We start from the raw sequence: 21,430 nt of genomic DNA on the forward strand, positions 1-21,430 counted from the left end.
TGTTTTCCGTGGTTTTACTGAAACTGAAAAAACAGTTCTGTACCAAAATGTACACAGTTTAGTAATACAAAAAGTTAATTCTGCCAGACAGAATGTCAGTTAAATCCACCAAAATGAACACTGAATCACCATTTATTGCCAGACCAGTGTTAAATAAAATCATTGAATGAACATAGAAACAAAGTAATTCCAAATTTTCTTAAATAAAAATAGCAATTAGCAACAATACTGCAGGAAGATAAACATTCATGGTATTTGCTATTTACATGCCATCATAACATATCTAGCATGTAGTATGTCTTCATGCTTGCACATTACATTTATGAGCTCATTACAATGGATATTAATGCGTAAATGTACTACAAAGCAACCCACCATGATGTATATCAAATCTGCACATTAGAAGAGCACCTCTACCAGTCACCCCTTTAGGAATGATGCTGCAGGAAGCCCAGCCCAATCCACTGATTCCCCCCACAAAAAGTCAAACAAGAAAAGCCAATACCAACCAAACAAAAAAATAATCAAGCATATTAATAATTTTCCTCCTGTGATTAACTAGGCAGGGCTATGCATTTAGCAGTATTCCTGAAGGTGAATCAAACCAGAATAAACCTGGGTTTTCTTTATTACAGTAAGAACACCTGAGACTGCTTCACTGGTCCAAGTACAGTATTTTATTACAAAAACTGCTTCTTACATTAACATGTCATTTCAATGAATCCCCTTAATTAGTACTTTTCATTGACAAAAAAGCTAAAATTTATTCTTAAAATAAATATTCCCCACCTTAAAAAGAAAGTTCAAAAGGAAATTAAAAGAAAAAAATCCCCTCCTTTTTTTTTATAAGAACAGCGTGGTCTTCTGGCTTAGTTTTATTTCAGCTGAAATGGTGGATAAACACCTATTCTTGGAGAATAAGCGTTAAACACCTTATAAAAATCCCCAACATAAGGTACACAATGTGTATGTATGTTCCTAAAGAGAATTCTTGTTAAGTGTAAACATCTGTTCTTGACTCCTGTTTGAATGCACTCCTATCAAATAATGTTTCTCTGAGAAACTACATTTGCCTTAATATCTGACACATAACTGTTTTGAAATTGCCATTTCATTTTTTCTACAAAGTACCAAAACAGTTGTAGACACTGTTCTTCCCTACTTCAGTACAGATTATATTTAACAGTTCAAAATATAAAAGATCACAAGTTTTACATGAAGGAATAACCTAGATTGTGGACTTAAACACTGAACACTGCTTAGCTGAAGCAGCAGCAAATTAAGTACTATATATAGACAGAGATTTCTATTAAACTAATATAATTCAATTAAACCGTCTGGTAGCCTAAGACCTGTTTTACATGTGAACAAATTAAAACTGGGAGTTCATAGAAAGTGATTAGGCTTGCCATCACTTTAAAAAACATGCTTGCTTAACCAGAAAATAAAGATGGCAAGGACCAGTGCATTCAATCCAAGTTTACACCAACTTCTTTTGTTTTGTTACTTTAAATGTACAAAGTACATTACATAACTTTTCAGTTTAGTAGTTAGCAGGACCTTATTAGGCAAAATAATCTCAACCTGTGAAAACATTAGACTGACTCTTCAGAAAATGATGTGTAAGAGTAAGAGTTTGAAAGTATGAAAGAATTTTTGTAAGAGTAAGAATCTGAAAGAATTTGAAAGAATATTCAAGATATCTGACAGGACTTCTTTTCACAGTTTCTAACCACTGAAGAAGGTCAAGCATAGCTAGTCCCAAGTCTTGATCTCTTAGTTTCTCTTACACAGACATCATTGAGTTGAAGGCAATCTTTATTCTAAACTTCATAGATTTTGGTATTTTTCCTTGTGCACCTGGTCAGTTCCTAAAACAATTCTTCATTTCAAACCCATTTTAGTATTCAAGCTGCCTTTTTAGTGCAGGTTCCTTGAAGATCCTGTAGATTTATCTTTGACCTAATAAAACAAGCAAGATAAATACATTAAATAGTTAAAATGTTACACAGGTCCTGTGTGTTGCAATTAGTCACATAATCATTACTGACTCTCCTGTACTTGTAAGAGGATCAAAACAGCAGATAAATACACAGATTTTTCCATTTTTTACCTGTTGTGGATCATGTGGCTTTTGACTAGATGCCCTGCTGCAAGAGCAGCCATTAATGACAATTCCCCTGCCATCACTGTAGCACAAACAATTTTAGCAAGCTGACGGGCATTTTCACCAGGGTTATCTTGGCTTGCACCTTGAACCCCTAACATCTGGAAAAAAATACAAGGCAGTATTATGCTATGAAATTTAAGTCAATTTATTATATATTTGGTAGTATTTCTAAATTATACCCAATAAGTCTCTTTAATATTATTAAGACATTAGTAAATGTCTTAAGCTTTAGAAACTGAATATATGAAAACAGTTCATTAGACATTTCTAACATTTTCATATAAATACACCAAGTTTCAAGCAGCCCCATTCCTGCAATATTGCTTGCACACCACATGAAAGCAACCTTTGCTTTAAGAAGATAAGTTGCTTTCAACTTTGAGAACTATACCTGCAAACAGGCCTGCTGTGGGAGCAGGTTGGTGCCTCCACCAACAGTCCCTATTTCTATAGAAGGCATCGTGCAGCTGATGTACAGATCTTCATTGGTGGAACCAGTTCTCTCCATCAAAGTGATGCAGTTGGAGCTGCCCACATTCTGCGCAGCATCCTTCAGATCAAGGAGGAGAAACAACAATCAGACACTTAAACCAGTGTTTGATTAAGAATTACTGAACTAAAGAAAATGTGAACTGGTGTATAACAAACCTACCTGACCACAGGCAATGTAGATCGCTGTCACAATGTTTGCTGCATGTGCGTTGTAGCCACCTATGCTACCAGCCATCGCAGAACCCACCAAATTTTTGTTTATATTAACTTCAACTAGATCTTCCGTAGTTGTTTTCAACACCTGGACAAAGTGATAGATACACTTTTACTACCCTTTTCCTCAGGCAGGAGTAGAAATACTCTATTTATGGTTATTCATGGCCCTCACCCCTTGTTTGCCTCTGTATGGAATTTGAATCAATCATTGTCCTGGATACCTTTTATTTTTGTTCCAAAGAAGACTTTTAAATATAGGATGTCCAAGTAACAATGGAAAAGTCCAAACAAAGGATTTGGACTTTCACAGGCCTTTGAGAAAAGCTCACAGCTGGGTACTCCATTTCAAAGTCTCCCTTATATTCAGAATGGAACAAGTAAAATCATCTTGGCAGAAACATCCCATTAATTTACCTTTACATGACTCCAACATTCCTGTCAATTTGTTCCAGACACTAAAGTCTTCCCAAATTTGTTTTGCATACAAATATGGAGCCAAACAAAAGTTCCAACACAAACAACTATTCTACATAGGTAAATAAATACTATGAACAGTAATATAAAATTAAGTGACATATTTATTTTTAGTGACTGGATTTTGAAACTTTCAAGTAAGAGATTTATACTGAATGTAATACAAAAGTGATCAAAGATGGTCAAAAGAGATACTGTTGTTGAGCAAAATTTAAGATATTCCTGCACAGCAGGAACAGTATTTATCTGCACAAAGTCTGCAGCACTGACAAAAACATAACATTGAAGTATTACAAGTTCAGTATAAGTAAATGTGGTGACATACAGCGCTGGGGTTTGAGGAAAACCTTCCCAAATTTACCTAAAAATTATCAATGCTCATGAAAGGACTACCTCCCCTTTACTACCCTGGAATGAAATCTTGAGGTTACAATAGATATTGCCAGTCAACGATTTGAAAAACAGTAAACTACCCCAGAAGACATGAATTATGTCAATGTATAAATCCATTTTGCACACACTGTTAGAATCCTGTGTCAAATTCTGTACCCAGAATTTTAGACATGGTAGAACTGTAAAAGATACAGAGGTAAGCATGTTCAAAGACATACTGGAAGTCTGTTTACTCAGTGCTGATAGAGAAACTAGTACATTTTAGTCTGAAAATTAAAATAGCTGGGAAGGTGGACCAGCTGTGTCAGAGCTGTAACATCTTGAACAGTTGAGAGAAGATGAAAAGTCTTAAACATCTCTCCCAGTACAAAACTGGGGCATCATCAAATGGAATTAATACAAAAGTAGTTCTCACACAAGGTGAAGCTGGACTGTGGAATACTGCCCAGAATAGTAGTTCTAGAAGTTCATATAGTGTCCCAGAAGAGACTGGACAAATCACTAAGGGAAAAGCAAGCAAAAAAAAAAAAAAAACAAAAACCACCCTATCCAGTATGCAATCACCCACTTATAAGATCTTAAACAAGTGTTACAATGCATGAATTCTTCCTTGGATATTGTCTCCCATGGCCAGTGCTGACAACCAGGTAACAGGCAATGGATTTTATCTGACACAGAAGCCATCTTCTGAATTTGGGTGGAAGAGAATCTAAGACACTGTTGTAATGGAGGACAAGCCGGCCAGAGAATACAACTGGCATTGCTTATAAAGTAATACCCTTGGTCATGCGAGATGCCAAGACAGCTCTGGAGTAAGTAAACCACCTGATTATCCATTTCCACTGTAGTAGGAAGCATATAAATACTGAAGAGAAAGCCAGGTGCGTGTGACACAAAATATGAGTGAAAGGGTTAAAAGACTGGCTTTAATGACACACAAAACACCACATGTAAACATCTGTCAAAATGTGGCATAATTTTTAAGAGGTTAACCATGAAAATCCCAATGCCTTCAACTAAATATCAAACACATCACTACGCATCATTAAACACATACACACTATTTCACACTAGCCACAATGAAAAAGGAAGAATCTACTGACTCAGAGAAATGGCTTATCCTACAGAAGTAACTGAAAAGACATTTAAGAACCATCCTTACCTGTAAAACAACTTTCAGTTCATATGTACAATGTAAAATAAGCATCAGTTTTGCAAAACATATGTATTTTTATAAACAAGAGACCAGACACTTACTTCTCTAACAACCTTAGCTGGAATGACTGCTTCACAGACAACAGACTTTCCCCTTCCTTCTATCCAGTTTATAGCAGCAGGTTTTTTGTCTGTACAGTAGTTACCACTGATAGCTATAACTTGAAGGTCAGGAAACTCTTCATTCAGCCTCACCAGTGCTTTTTCAGTACCCTGTTAGAGAGAAACAGGTAATAGGCTAGGTTTATCTTTATGGGTGTAAAACAGGTAATAGGCTAGGTTTATCTTTATGGGTGTAAATTCAAGGACAGTGGAACAATATCCTAATCAGATAATCAGTTACAGTGGAAGAAAAGAAAAATACAAAAGTACAAAAAATATAATGAAGAAACAAGAAATAGAAGGGGAAAAACCACAAACAATTATGACTATCTTTTTTCTAATCACTCTGGGAATTACATTGGGGAATAACTGATTTTTCCCAGTACATACAGACTCCCTGGATCCATTCTAGGTACATAGCCATACGGGTACCATACTGAAGATACAACAGGAACTAAGTTAAACTATTACAGGCATAGATTGAAAAAAATCTGGATGTAGAGGAAAGAAACTTCTTTACACCAGGAAATCAAGACTAGAAAATCTGCTATATTAGGACTTGTCTATGATCAGATCCACTTTTATAATGGTTCTGACTGCCTATTCTAAAAGAAGTTTAAGTCTAACATTATTCATTTTGCAATCTAAGGATCTAGATAAGCAATCTAAGGATCTAGATATTCAACCTAGAGATGCAGTCTAAGGATCACATCTCAAATTCTTCCCAATGTTTGCATAAAAACAAGCAAAACTAGAGAACACCTCTCTGCTGCCACTCCTAATTCTTTATTAACTAGGAAATGATAAACACAGTAACAGAATAATTACTACTGGATAGAATCTTTAGCTTAAAGCAACAGTGCAACCATTTTAGCTTCCTATTACCAAAAATACTGTCTTTAAATAATTATAAAAATATAAAATAAAAAATTACTTCCTTCATAATTTTCTTTCTAGTTTTGTCTACACTTAACAAAACCAAAAATTTTTATTGTTTTATGCAAAGACCACTGTGTCTTGTCTTTGTCCTCCAGATGTCACAGGTTATTAGGCTATTTTCAAAAAGGAATACCCATTTTTTAAAAATATTTAAGGGGACTGATCCTTACTTTTGAAATCATATTCATTCCCATTGCATCCCCTGTTCCAGACTGAAACCGGATATAAAGGTTACGACCAGCCAAACTGATGAGAAGTTTTTGTAGGCGGGCAAACCTGCAAGAAAATGTAACTATTACTTACAATGCTCATGGGAATATTAGCTTTAAGTGGCAAAATGGCAGTAAATCTTTGCAAATTGCACTGCTAAATACAATATAATAAATTCCTTTACAAATAATTTGAAAAAGAGCTGTAAAACCAACAAGTCCAGTCTTTGATGATCATCCTTTCAACAGGACCACAGTACCAAGTGCTATGTCCAGTCATTTCTTGAACCCTTCCAGAGATGGTGCTTTCTTGAATAAGTACAACAAAAATATTCACTGTTAAAGTGTTCACTGCCTTTTTATGTTTTCTATCCCTGAACTTCAAGAAATAAAATATCCTCAACTGCTAACATAAATTTATTCACTTGTATTCCTTAAACATCTCACTACCAGATCTAAAGTAATAATCAGGCCTTTGGAAATTCTGATGTAAGTTTTACAGCAAGGCAAAAAGCATGCTATCTTCAACACTGCAAGCTGCACAAGTCACTCAAAAGGCAAAAAGTACTGCATTTAAAAAGCAGCATGAGCTGATTCTGGCCAAAATACAGATGTATCTTTGGCTGATGCTTGTTAAGAAACACAACAGGTAAGAAGATCTCTCTCTGAATCTTCCTAAAGCAAGAAGATCATCATAAGCCCTAGAGAAAACTTTAGGGCTTGAAATAGACTTATTCTTACCACTATTTTACATTTTTTTAGCATTTCAGTTCTAGCATTAGTTTACCTTGTATTTTTGCAGATTAATACTAATAATATCATCTGAAAGGCTTACGACCAAACTTTGAGGATTTTTTCTGCATAGTAATTACAGTTACAGTTACTCTGCCTAGTAAAAATCAAAATAAGACTATAGGATCTTTTAAAAAAGCTTAGACAAATTAATATTCTATTAATTATTATAGAATGTCTATCTATTTGTTGTTAACATACAGCAGTTTACCATTATCAGTAAAAAATGTTTATTGCTAGCCTTGGCACACAGCCAGACTGACGTCTGTCCTCTTAGATACTCACAGCATTGGGACAGCCAATTGCAGTACTCCATAAAAACCAACTGAGATCTTTCTACCATCCACAGAAGTCTTATGTCTGGAAATGAAGCTGGAACAGCCATCATACTAACCTACTTGTGCTGTCAAAAGCTTCCTTCATTATTTTAAAACCTTCGGGGCTTTCAAGCCAGACTTTCACCTCTGCAGCCTGGCAAGCAGTGGGCAACCTTACAACAGGTCCTCGAGTCATCCCATCTGCCAGAATGCGGCTACTTGCTCCTCCACCAAGCTAAAAACCAAAGCAGAAGGGGGATAAAGTAAGATTACTGAAACTTTAGTTTTCAAGAAATCAAAAATATGCATTATATAAACCTGAATATGTTTAGGTTTATATAATGCATATTTTTATGCATTATATTTATGTATTTTATAATACAGGAAGTTTTCTAAGCTTTTAAAGTCACACAGTACTTACACATATTGCTCTACATCCTCTGTTTGTGCTTGCTACAAGACACCCTTCTGTTGTTGCCATTGGCACCTGAAACTCTTTGTTATCCAAAACCAGTGGTCCTGCTACGCCTACAGGAATAGGCATATATCCAATCACGTTTTCACAGCAAGCTCCCATCACCTTACAGAAACCAAACAAAACAATCACTTAGGTTACATTCCAGTGGTACAGTACAGCATGCTACATACAATGCCTATGACTACACCAAGGCATCTTTGTAAAACACAAATTTACCCATAAAGCAACTCACTGCCACCTCAAAAAGTTAACAGCTATAACTATCAACAGCAAATGTTATTCAACACTAGGCAAGATATATTGAATCCTGTATAGTACTAAATGTTACTTAAATAACCCTGAAGTTTTAATTTAAAAAAATATTCAGTTTTAACTTGTGCTCAAGGTTATTTTATTATTATCATTCAGTTGAATTGTGGCTCAGTTTCAGTAGAACTCCACATTTCTCAGATAAGTCAGCTGCATACTTTGATAGGAAATATTTTTTGGATAACGTACAAAACTCATGCACCACCCTAGGTTTAAAAACATTAAGAGCAATTAACGTTGGTGCCTCATGTCTGCCTTTTATTTTTTTTCCTTCTACATCAGTTTTGACCATGCTTATTGTTAACTCACATGCATGACTATGGATTTATTTCATAGAACCATAGACTTGTTTGGGTTGGAAGGGACCATAAAGACCACCTAGTTTCAATGCCTCTGCCAAAAACAGGGACACCTTTCACTGAATCAGGTTGCTCAGAGCCCCATCCAACCTGGCCTTGAACATTGCCACGTTTGGACCATCCACACCTTCTCTGAGCAACCTGTTCAGTGTCTCACCACACTCACAGTGAAGAATTTCTTCCTAACATCTAAATCTGCCCTTCTGCAGCTTAAGATTGTTCTGCCTTGTCCTTTCATTACAGATTCTTGTGCAAATTCCCTCTTCCACTCTCTTGTAAGCCCCCTTCAGATACTGGAAAGTGCTTTAAGGTCTTCCCAAAGCTTCCACTTCCAGGATGAAAAATCCCAACTCTATTAGCCTGTCCTCACAGGTGAAATATTCCAACCCCCAATCAACTTAGTGGCCTCCTCCGGAATCGTTCCAACAGGCTCATGTTTTTCTTCTTCATGTGTTTGGAATATAGTTATACAGTGAGTTCTGCTTGTCTACTTCATACTTACCAAAGAATAATTATAATTCTTGTAAGGAAGATACTGCAAAGATGAAGGTTCAGGAAGTTTCTTAGATAACATCTGTCTGCGAATGGATACACCTCGCTCCTGGGTTTCCATCAGGGTTTCCAGTTTGTATGCAGGAATATGCTTAGCATTAACTAAGCTGATAACCTCAGCATCAGTAAGAAATTTTGCTCCTTCCTGGAAACAAAGGGTGGAGAGAGAAAACAGAGACTCTCCTCGTGAAAATCATTTTAAATGTTTCTAAAAGAAAAAGAATAACAACTTTACTTTGCTAAAGGGGTCAACTGCCAACATCAGGTTTTACAGCAGGCCAACATATGATCAAAAACTTTCATGATCAGACACACACTCGTACGTGTACATGATGAAGCTCCAAAGACTTGGAATGTTATCAATGATGAAGCTGATCCCTCCTCCTACCCTTCTCAACTGACTTGAGAAGTAACTCATTAAAGGGTTTTGTTTTAGCTGTGACCTCCACACTCCCCCATGTTATTAAAGCCATGTAATTTCCTGAAGAATGATATTACAGCCAGTGGGATCATCTAAAAGCTGGGAAAAGAACTCTAACAATTCTTAAATCAGATGCTGCAGTAGGGGTTACATAAAATAGTTATTTTTCCATACCTGTGCATTTCCAAGTATACGAACACATTCCTCAATAGAACGTGGCTCTTTAGGTAACTCAATCTCTTCCTCTTTTCCACTCAGATATGAAGTGGTTTCCACAGGGCTGGAATTGCCAACCACAAATGTAGCCTTGGTTGATGATTCTGCTAATACAGGTTTTATGACTTCAGCTGTACAAAGATAATAAAAATGAGCTCCAGTTAACAAAATACTGAAGTTTTGATACCAAATATAACATGCTACCAAAGACTGCACAATTTGTTCCAAATACTCATTAATGGGTCCAGACTTCAAAATTATAAAAATTACCTACCACTTTCATCTTTGGATATGAAAGCTTCTTCCCCTGTGTTAGATTTTTGATTGTTTTTCAGAACTCCAGTCTGCTTCCTGCAACAATTTTCAGGGACCTTTTTCTGTACCATCACAGGAGATGTTATAGGATTCTTCAGTGAGAGCGTAGATTCAGTCTCCGCTTGCTCAAAGAAAATATATTTGACAGCAAGGAGAAGGGCTAATCCAAGCGTGATTACTTGCTCAATATCCATACTGGCCATTCTAAAAATTATCAAAAAGTAAATACACAGTATATACAATTTGTTGCTTGTAACAGCATTCTGATATTTTTTTACTTCAGAAAAGGTAATAATTCCATCCTCACATAGTTACAGAAATTCCAGTCAGGAGATATTTTCTACCAGGATGTTGAAGTATTCTAGGCTAGGGTGGAAAAAAATTCTTCATACTACTATCAACATGAAAATATTCAAATGTCATTAAAGAGTTACATAAATCTGGCTAAAAAGCAGCCCCAGTAGAAAAAATGACTGTAAAAGATTCACTGATAGCTACATCAAACTGATTTGACACCTGTCCCCCAATGACAAGACAAAGTTTCATTTATCATTATCTACCAATTAGGACTACTATGATGCAAGATGAACTGCTACAAACCCAAGCCTATACCCGAAAGTTCTGACTTCTCAGAAATAACATTAAATGACAGGTGACACTAACTTGAATTGAGCTGAAGGAAAAGCCATAATATAAAATGAGTTCTGCACCTTTTGCACTTAGGTGTGAATGGTGAGAAACCATATGTAAGTAAATTACTCTGGTGCAGTTTTAAAACTATTTCCCGGTATGCTGTGAAAGATGCTAGTGGGAAAAGACAATGTTTTGATGCATACAGGAGAACTAGCTCTTGATCATGTTCTTGACTACTGCAAGAGTTTGGACAAATGGCATAATATTGACATTTCTTCTGAAATGTCACCTCTGGTTCCAAGACGTCCTACAGTGGTCAGACCTGAAAGTCTGCAAGTCTTGTGATCTAGGATAACAAGCTTCTAGCTTGGCAGCAGTAGAAATACAGCACAATCACACTTCTGTGAAGCCACCCACCGAGAAAGGTAGAACTGCCACAGTGAAACATTTGGTTCAATTCTCTTTGGTGCATTCTCATCCAATCCCACTGAATTTTCAACAGTACTGTTTTGAGCAGCTGGTTCCGCTATCCAACGACTGTGGGCGTGAACAAGAACCAAACCCAGTGACTGTATCAAAAACACAAAACAAGTATTAATTTTTCAAATGTAACTTGGTATCTAATCTAGTAAGAGTAAATATTGCCCTCTTTTTATTTGGGTTTTTTTGCTAGCTTTTTCCACCCATGTTTCCCACGCTTCTAAAATCCAAAAGCTGATTTTCTACACCTCTAATTAACACCCTTTTTGGCCTACTGTGGCACTGTTGTATATTAGCTTTGGATGTGTCCCACCCACACTTTTTCTCTCACTCAAGAAATAAGCAAAGGAAGCTGAGGGTACTGCAGGGGCAAGAGGGAGTACGCATGAAAGAGCCCTGAGTGCTTGGCACAGAAATGCCATAGGCAGGAAAATGACAGGTGTAGATATAGGGTAAGTTAATTAAAAACTATGACTAAGTTCAACTAATGGGCTTCAGAATACAAGTCTATAGGAAACAAAAGCTTAATTTTTGCACCAGGACACCTCACTGATTGCATAACCACAGATGAAAAAGAGCCACAAACCATAATCATTTTGACCCTCTGTGTCACAGGATTTGGTTTATTCTCTTCTTCTTCCAGAACACGAGCAAAATGACTAAGCTGCCATATAGGGCGCCCTTCACGACTCTCTCTTGAAAGCTGCAATAAAATAAAAACAAGTCATATATAGTACCTATTAGAAGAACCAACAAATAAGATCCCACATTACATTTTTATTTGATTATTGACAAATTACCAAGAGTCTATAGTTAGAGTTTCAATTGTGAAAAACCCTGGACAGACAATAAGTTACAGTATCATCTGTTTAGTTTGCTTTAGATCACAATTACTACTGAGTGTGACTCATTTACAGTGATATTTACACATTGCTGTCATGTCACCAGTTTACTTTGAAAGGAAGATGAACATGCTGGCATATAACTCCATGATGAAAAATACAGCTTACAGAAGCACAGGGCTGAATACTAAACTTGAGGTTGTCTTGAAGCTGGTCTTACCTCTAATACCAAGGACACACAAGCTGGAAAGAAGGTCATGAAGACAAAGTAGTTGGCAAGAACAGACATACAGCCAAAGCAGCACATAATTTCAAGCTGTCGTACACCTAAATAAAAAGACAGTTTTTACATTTGAATATGCAATTAGCTATAGCTGAATAAGTGCTGCTGGACTAAGAAAGAAATCATTAAACTGACATTGCTGATTACAGAAGGAACTATCGAGATTAATTAAAAACAAGCATCTTAAGGCCTACTCATTGTGCATTGGCTTATTCTAAGCACAATATGTATTTATATAGTGACAGAAAAGTATTTTAAGGTGTAATTCTAAATGAGTACAAATGAAGTTCACCAAGATTTTAAACTACATCATGAAACCTTGAAACTCCTTACTTATTTGAGCAAAAAAAAATTAGCCAACACTATATACTGAACTCCCTTTTCAAACATGGGATGTTCAGAGAAGAAGTAACAGTGTACACCCCACCTACTTCTTCAAAAGTATCCAGAAAAAGCCACGCTATGCATGGTGTACATGCAGTATGTAACTGCCTTAGTAAGGATCAAAGAGCTAACAGGATAAATTTGGTTTAAAAAACTATATACAGCACCAAAATAAGTTTTTGTCCCTGAGATATAAAGAAGGAAACAGCTTATTAATACACAATACCCTGAAAGGACTGAAATTATTTGAAGAGCAAGTGCTAGAAGATGCTGTTAAGGTATGCAGTGTAGTTGAAAAAAACCCAAACCAAATCTTATGAAAGCAGCTGCACAGATGTTCATTCCTACTTCACAATGCTCAAGGAAAGCCATTACTAGTATTTAAAACTTTGGTTCAGCATGTTTATATTATTCATATTTCCAGTACCCAGTAAAATAAGCTAATTAGGAGATAGATAAATAAATAGATTAAGTTGCTCCACTCTCATGGCTAACACCTATTATTTGAAACTCTCCATACTCTAATGTCTCTCAAAACGTCTTTTTTAACTGGAAATATTTAGACCCTTACACTGTATGGCTCACCTGACATGGTACCAACACCAATTACAAGACACTCCACAAGTGCATCCAGGGTAAACGTAGGGCCTAATATTGCCATCCCACGTGAAATATTTTCTCTTACTTCATCCTAGAAAGAAAGATTTCTGTCCATTAACATGAAGACAAAAACCAAACTAAGTTATACATAACATGACTAGTAAACAGAGTAGTATTATGGTGGTAAGGCCTTCTAAAACATTTATTGAAAATGAACTATTACGAGAAAGTGTACAGAGAATCTATTCTATTTCCTCTAAGTAATTATACTTTCACTATTGACACAAAATTATTTAATTTTGACTAATTTCTCTACCTTTGCCTCATCAGTATTCTAAGCTTCTACAACACCTATGGGCAGAGACATTAATTACAGCAAATTCAAAAGAACACCACTTCTAAATCTGAAGACATGATAGAAGGCATTTGTGTCATCGATTTCAACATTTCTTACAATCACACATAAGTACTTCAACTACTATTACTTTAGTATTTTATATTTAACTCTGTAGACTCAGCTGATAGAAAAGAGGTCACAAAAGGCACTAAAGCTTTCTGATGGGGAGAAAAGGATTTCCTCCAGAAAGCAGGCATGATAAATTCTAGAGAGCTTGCTACTGTCTTCCTGGTGATGGTATTTTTAGGGCAGCAGGGGGGAAAAAACTGTAGAAGAAACCTATTTGTAAAATATTCTCTTAAAATTAATAAAAAATTCTGTACCTGCAGTAATCATAAATAATACAGAACACATTATATTGCATATATAGAAACTGTACATTGTAATATACACCAAATTCAAATACAACACAATGTTTGCCACAATTAGTATGTGTAAATGCCATGTACAGTATTTTGTAAGCACAAAGTAATCCCAGTTAATATACTCTTAGTTCAGAATTTGGACTATTAGGAAACAAACATTACCAGGTACAACAAGCAAGATGTCCTGTCAATCTCTCCTAATGTGTTGCGTTAAATGTATTGGAGTACGGATGTTCTTGTCTGCTCATATGCTACATTCATTCTGCTAACATTTGGCCTAAAATTATGCTTCTTTTTGTAGTAACAGTGTAACATTGGATGTGTCTTTAGATACTGTTCCTGAGTCCTAGAAATTAACTATTTCACTATCAGTAACAATTTTAAGTAAGACTTTGTCTAGGAACTTTAGACTCCTTGGAAGAGCTGTAAGCATTGCTGGTTTAAAGTTCCAATTTAATGAAGTCATGCTCATACATACAATTAACAATGCCCATGGCTGTGCACACTAGTTTTACCATATTACTATTCACTTGAACACTGATCTGGCTTGAAGACAAGAAAACAGAGAATCTGGATAGAATTTGATCCTTTTGTTATTTATGTATCCCCAAGACATTATTTGCCTGTGTGTCTCTCCACTTGGATTACTCATACAATTATAAAATGACTTGACTTGAAAGGGGCCTTCAAGCTCACCTAGGTTCTAATCACCTGACATGGGACAATGCTCTACTCTGAACATTAAATTAAAAATCACCATTGCAAGACAAACAAACAAAAATCCCATAGCAAAGCACCAAACAACCAAAAAATCCTCAAAAATAACTCCCCTGCCTGACCTGTGAGTTGGAACTGAGCGCAAATTTGGCTAATGCACTTGCTCTTGACAAATCAATCAGAAGCAGGAAGAATGGTAAAGCTTCACTGAAAAAAACAGAGGCATATGTTAAAATTCAAGGTTTATGGTACAGGAAAAAAAATATAAGCATGAAATCCAGAATAACAATTCATTACTTACTTTAAACCTGTCAGTTCTTTATCCAAGAAGTGAATTACCACTGTACTAAAAACAAAACTTGAGAAGATTGTGAAGAGGCCAGCAATACCTTAAAAAAACAAGAGAATAGGAAATTTTTTGCCTATATATAGGAAGAGGAAAAGGAAAAAAAAAAAAACCACCAAAATTCTCCCACTTTTAGATGAATCATGACAATGAATGATAATTCCTGTCTTAGTGCACTAACAGCAGTTGAGACGCAAACTGAAGGAGAAGCTATTTTTATAGACATTAAAATCTAAAATTTGTAATGCATTCAAAGTAAGACTCAAAATAAAAGCCATAAATCTTAAGTAAAATCTTAAACAGCTCTACAATTGTAAGTATTTCACATAATAAACAGTTATTTCAAGAATTACATTTTCAGTGTTTATATAATCCTACACAACCTTCCCCCCCCCAAAAATAGTACTTTGATACGTGCAGAAGACTTTTTCTGCTATCTAGAAAGTAATTAAAATAATGCTGTTGTGAACATAAGGATTAAAAGGTTAGGATTTGTTACCAATTTAGGTAAACCACGTCCCCCACAATTAAAACACGTACAGCAAATACAAAAATCAGATAAAATACCTAAAATGTATTTTGATCCAAGCTGCCTTAGGTTCTGAAACTGGAAATATATATAAAGAATTGCTATGCAGCGTGTGATTGTCAGGATGATGATGTCACTGCTCAGAACATCCTGTATGAAATACAAAGCAATTTAGTTAGCTTTCACACTATGGGAAGTTCACTGTGAAATGTTAAGTTCATTGTAAAGCTGCATTAAAAGTTAAGTTCCAGAATAAAATAAATATCACTGTTAGTCTTGCCTTAAAAACTAAAAATACTAAAATGCTTGGTCATTGCATCACTGTTTGCATACAGTTTTGCTAATCAAAATAAGAAAAGAAGGCCATGAAGAAGCTTCTCCACAGCTACTTTACTCCTAATATATCACAGCTTGATCATATTCTATAGAAAACCCTGGATGGATCGATTAACACCAAAGAAAATTATTTTAAATCCTTACACCAAATAAATTATTTTAAACCCTTACTTCTTCAACTTTGGGGCACTCATAATTCCAGCCACAGATCTTATCATTCCCAGTGAACATCTTCATAGACATCATGCAGATAGTGAGAGTCACTGTTCCCACAATGACTTCCCATGGATGAGAGGCTACAAAAAGGCCATGCATTCGGAAGAGTCTGGACAGCATTTTCAAGGCTGTTTCTCTATACTTTGCAAACCTGCAGCAAAGGAATACTTCATATGAGTACAAGATTCAGTGAAAAAAGATACACCTCTACACTTTCCTGCAAGACATCCTTCAGGAAATAAAAGCAAAACCACTTAAGACAGAGAAATGTAAAGAAACTAATCTTTACCTTTCCTACAATCATTCATGTAAAACACATTTATTTCTAATATTCTAAAATATTGTGTGTGATCTGCTCCTGTCTTCTCAACCTTTTTTGTTGTACTACCCATCTTCCTAGTTTCTTCATGGCCTTTGCCACTGGGATGAGGTCATCCATTAGAGTAGGGTGCTAGTAAAGCCAAGGCTGAGGGTTCAATCTCAATAAAGGGCATTCATTCAACAGCTGAACTCAATGACTTTTGTGGGTCCCTCTAAATCAGAAGATTCTGTGATTGTAACAGTAAGGCCTCTCCACTCTCATGAGATCTCTCAAAATCTTCCTATCATACAATTTTGATACTGCTTTGACTCAAAATCCTTGTTTTTACCTTCTATGTAAGCACTCACTAAATTCTGTTGTTTCTCTGTACTCATTCTTCCTGTCAAAAATACTGATGAGCTAGAAAAATTATCAATTAACCATTACTGGTAATACTCAACAGCAGGAATTGCAATGCTATGCTTCTGACTGTGTCTTCTCTACTTTCCGTTCAATATTATTCTGTGATACAAATTAATTACAATTCAAAAATATTCCTTCTTCATCTAAAGCATGCAAATCCTCACATAACAGTATTGTGGCAGTTCTCTTCTACATTTACTATTCCCTGTTTAATGGTGCATTTCATCATCCCTCTGCTTCCAACAGATAACAAACGTTTACCAGAAATTTTCACAGCTGTCCTTCTCATAACTAACAATATGAATGTTCAACACATCCTTCAGACCAGATCCTGGTCTATCTGCTCTGCGTTGTTTCTTTATGCAAGTCTGCCAAAGATCTTTACTTATGTTTTATGCCATAGAAATAAATTGTCCTAACATTCTCACATACATTAGTAACTGGACCTTCCTTTCCTCGCTGCACAGAAACAACAGCTTACAAAACTGACTGTAAAGTTTAAAAATGCTTAATAGCCTGGCTAACAGAGACAGCCTGCAATGTACATGCACCAATCTAGTACTGCAAGATTTCCATGGAGGCCTGAGGGGTCTACATACCCCCACCTCAAAGATGATAAAAAAATCCATTTGTGCTGTCCTAAATGCAACAATCCATCCACAGGACTTTTGATATTACTTACTTGCTTGGACATCAAAAATAAAGCTGACATTCAATGGAGAAAATAACAGACAGGCAAATCTATCTGCCTAAGTGCTCCTGAAGATACCAGAATCATCTTGGTTTCCAACCAATACCAATCTGAATCACATGAGCACCAACAGCAATTATTTATTTTTCTTTATCCTTCCACAGTGAAGGTGTGACAGGATGTTTGTGGCTCGTAGAGCCAAACTTGGAAAATAATTGAGAAGACTGCCTTCCTTAAGAACAAATTATTTAATTTCCTAACTGAATGGCTTTCTTCAAATAAAATAAAAAACTAACCCCCTCCTTTTAAAGTTGACATTATTCCTTCTTTTTCTCTATATCGTATACACTTCATTCTGTTCTGTAAATTTACACAATTCTTGCAAAGCTGTTTCACACTGGTATTATAATTTCTCCTCAGCACAATGGAAGGTACATTTTAATTAGGAAAACTAAAATAAAACCCAGCCAGAAGAATACCTGTGCTGAAGATTTTGAAACAACACAAAAAATAGAAAAGGCATCACAACATCCTCTGAAAACACAAGTAATTTTGAATACCACTCTATTTCAAATCATAACTAGCAGTTACTACATGACTTTATAGAGTTCTAGCAGTCCTGAACCTAGTAATACTGGTAACACAACTTCACCTGTTTCATTTTGGAATGATTATCTGACAGTCAAAAAACAAAAGATTTCAGAATCTTTTATTGAGAAATTGTTTTTCCTATTTCTAAACAAAAATGGCAAAAGTAAAATGGCTTCATATAATTAACTGTGGGGGGGGGGGATGCATTAATTCATTCATTAAAATAATGATCCATAGTATCTTACTAGTATTATTAACTGCTGCTATCTTGAAATACAGGATGCCTCATCACTCATCTTGGGGTTAACTAAGTCCTAACGCAAAATGATTCTTTAAAGTTTTTGTGTTTATTTAACCTGCCCAAAGCACAGGATGCTTTCTACAATGCAGTTGACACTTCTAGAAAATATTGATGATTTCACCTAGTGATTCTGCACTACAGTGCTCTAAAAAAAATTCAATGCATAACATCAGCTGGTATTTCTGTTTAAAATATTTATGCACACACACTGACTTGCCGCTTGGAATTAGCAAGACATAACATTAAATATAAACCTAAATTTAACGTCTTTGTAATTCTATTGAGTTTCAAAATGGTGGTTCAAAAGGGATGCTTTATAAATCCTGTTTGCCTTTGTTTTCAATTAAAAATTTCTACGAGACTAGAAAATAAAGCAATCCATTTTGAGAGTAAAAACTCAATCCATTTTGAGAATGCAAAATACGGACAAACCCCAAACGTGACTCCCTCAAATATTAACCAGAGTATAAAAAGCAAACTAGACCGGTTGTATGTAAACGTTTAGAGCAATTACCACCCACGTAACAGAACGACTTACCTCTTAAATTCTTAAGGTTTGTTACACAGCTCTCACTAACCTCAGAGCAATCCTCTGCAACACCATCTATTCGATCAGCACTAATTTCCCATCTCCTGCTATCTGACTCAGCAGTGCCTACAGGAGCCAAGCGGCAACAGCAGCCCACAGAAAGCCTGTGCGGAGCTCACCCGGAACGCACACGGCAGCACAGAGCCCTGCCAGAGAGGCAGTTTTTGTCCAACAGGCGAAACGCGGGCAGCCCGACGGCGTCAGGAGGGTAACGGGACAGAGACACGGGCATCCCCCGCACGCCACCCAGGGCGGCGGTGAAGCGCAGCGGCCGCCACTCCCTACGTGCGGCGATAGCGACGCCGCCTTTCCGAACAGGCACTCGGGCCCGGAGCCCGCCCGCCGGGCGCGGCGGACGCGTGTTGCCAGCCCCCCTCCCCGCCCCACCCGCAGCCCCGCGGGTCCCCGCTCACCGCCGCGCTCCAGCCGCGCTCCCCGCTCCGTCCCGCCGCGCCCCGGACTGCGCCGCCGGCCCCGCTCCGTCCCGCCGGCCCCGCGCCGCGCCCCGCCCCGCCGCGCAAGGACACGCCGGCGCCGCCATCGCCCGATCGCGCGGCCAATGGCGAGCGCGCGGCACGCCCCGCCCGCGCGCGTCACCCGCCGAATCGCCGCGGCAACGGCCCGGCGAGCGCCGCGCGGCCCCACGCGCCATCAGGAGCGGCGAACACGCCATCGCGCCATCGGCCGCCCGCCAATGGGGCGCCGCGCTCCCCGCCCCGCGGCCTCTGATTGGGCGGCTTGGGGAGCGCTGCCACCACCTCCCGGGCCCGCCCCGGGCCGCGCTCAGGGCGCGCCCCGCCGCCGCGCTCAGGCCGGGGCCGAGTCTGGGTCTGGGGCCAGAGCCAGAGCGAACTCCCCCGCACGCCTCCGATACCGCCCGGTCATACCGCGCTTTGCTGAGGCATGGAAAGCGTGTACATTCCCAGCTCCTGTTTTTGGGAAGCAGCGGTGCTCCTGACTCCCTGGGGAAGTGGTGGGAGGAAGGCAAAGGCAAAGTAGTATATTTATATTTGTGGCTTTCGGCAAGAGGGGAAGTGCAGGTTTTGGTTCACGAATTATAGGAAGCTCTGAGAGACCCACCAGGAGGCGTTCGTGCGTAATCTGTGCTAGGTGGTCTTTAGATGGTCTCCCGAGGTCCCTTCCATCTCTAGCGATTGTGTGGTTCTCCTGGGCACCGAGTCACGGGGCTGTAAAACAGCACTGCAGAGTGGCAGGGGCCGTTCCGTGTTCCTGGGGCTGAGCATGTTCAACTGCAACACAAATACCTGCAGCGGTTTTGTGGTGCATGATCTGCGCCCCGGCTTTCCCCAGACTGTGTCTTACATGTGCCACCTCACTTGGAAATATTTCTAGTAGCTCCACATGGCACTGTGCCCTGAAACATTAATGTGAACCTCAAAAAAGGAAGTGCTGATGAAAAGGTTTCCGAAGAACTCCACCCAAAGTAGTTGTGAGTGATGAAATCGTGCCATCTCTTTTAACCTGTAAATACACTTTTCATTCTCGTCTTCGGTATGATGTTCCTAAATCTTAATAATTTACTGCTGCATATCCATCTCCCCTGATAGCTTCTTTAGTGTTTTTTTATAGTATCTCACCTTCATTAGCTGAAAAGTGTAAAGTATTAGCAATGAGATTTCTGGACTCTAATATGTGTTAATATGTGCACCAATTGCTGTAACTGCATATGCATATGACTAAGCCAGAGCAAAACAGCAATTCATACAGTTTCAACAATTATATGTAATTCACATATCATTTAAGATGTCCTTTTGTATTTCTACTCTGTTTCCCACTTTTTCCATACACGTGATTTGGCAAATAATAAAAATTCTAATTTACCAAGGTCACTGGGAGCAGGCATCACTATGGTGATTTGGGGTCTGTAGACTCTACGAGTACATGTTACCACCTGTGCTGACATTGAATTCTCACATCTGCAGCTCTGGCGGTGGCCTGCCTCCAGCCTGGCCGTGTGCTGGAGTGGCCTCGGGGACAGCACTGCCCCCCTGCCCAGGAGATGGCAGCCAAAGCTGAGCGAGAGCAGCTCTGCCTGAGGAAAACGTTGTTGTAATTGGCAGATGACCACTGAAGAGTGCTACTGCAAATGCTGAAAATATTGTCAACTAATAATTTGGTTATCTCAAACTTGTTCCCGCTCATGAGGACACAAACCATTCCTTGGTAATGAAGTAAGCAATGAAGTCAGCTACTTAACCATGGCAGAGAAGTGTTGCCAGTTTAGGGACTCTCTAAACACAGATGCAGAGCATAGTTTAGAAAGGAGACATTGCTTATTCTGTGCAGGGTGCATGGTGAAGTTTTCCACAGATAAAGCAATCCAATCCTTGAAAATTTGCAATATATATATATATGCAAAAATATAAATCACAGATAATTTGGTTACAAGTTACTTAGTTCTCTTTTTAATTAGTAT

At 38.0% G+C, this 21,430-nt stretch overlaps 1 protein-coding gene across 2 annotated transcripts; it reads right to left on the reverse strand.

Annotated features, from left to right (window-relative positions):
* HMGCR (3-hydroxy-3-methylglutaryl-CoA reductase) lies at positions 1–19,482 on the reverse strand. 2 transcript variants are annotated; one of them, XM_063179632.1, is made up of 20 exons: positions 19,407–19,482; positions 16,053–16,248; positions 15,584–15,695; positions 14,972–15,059; positions 14,793–14,877; positions 13,177–13,282; positions 12,145–12,251; positions 11,669–11,785; positions 11,020–11,171; positions 9,929–10,173; positions 9,613–9,785; positions 8,968–9,162; positions 7,741–7,899; positions 7,397–7,554; positions 6,172–6,277; positions 5,003–5,173; positions 2,823–2,963; positions 2,562–2,720; positions 2,114–2,268; positions 1–1,962 (listed from the first exon to the last, which is right to left on the reverse strand). In XM_063179632.1, exons 2-20 carry the CDS (start codon positions 16,215–16,217, stop codon positions 1,908–1,910), a joined length of 2,649 nt encoding a protein of 882 aa, XP_063035702.1. In that variant the 5' UTR covers positions 16,218–16,248; positions 19,407–19,482; the 3' UTR covers positions 1–1,907. The 2 variants fall into 2 exon arrangements, with proteins under 2 accessions (XP_063035702.1, XP_063035703.1); XM_063179633.1 differs by lacking the exon at positions 19,407–19,482 and adding an exon at positions 18,943–18,960.
* Positions 19,483–21,430: the final 1,948 nt, after the last annotated feature.

The sequence above is a fragment of the Melospiza melodia genome, chromosome Z, assembly GCF_035770615.1.
Source record: "Melospiza melodia melodia isolate bMelMel2 chromosome Z, bMelMel2.pri, whole genome shotgun sequence".
Taxonomy (NCBI): domain Eukaryota; kingdom Metazoa; phylum Chordata; class Aves; order Passeriformes; family Passerellidae; genus Melospiza; species Melospiza melodia.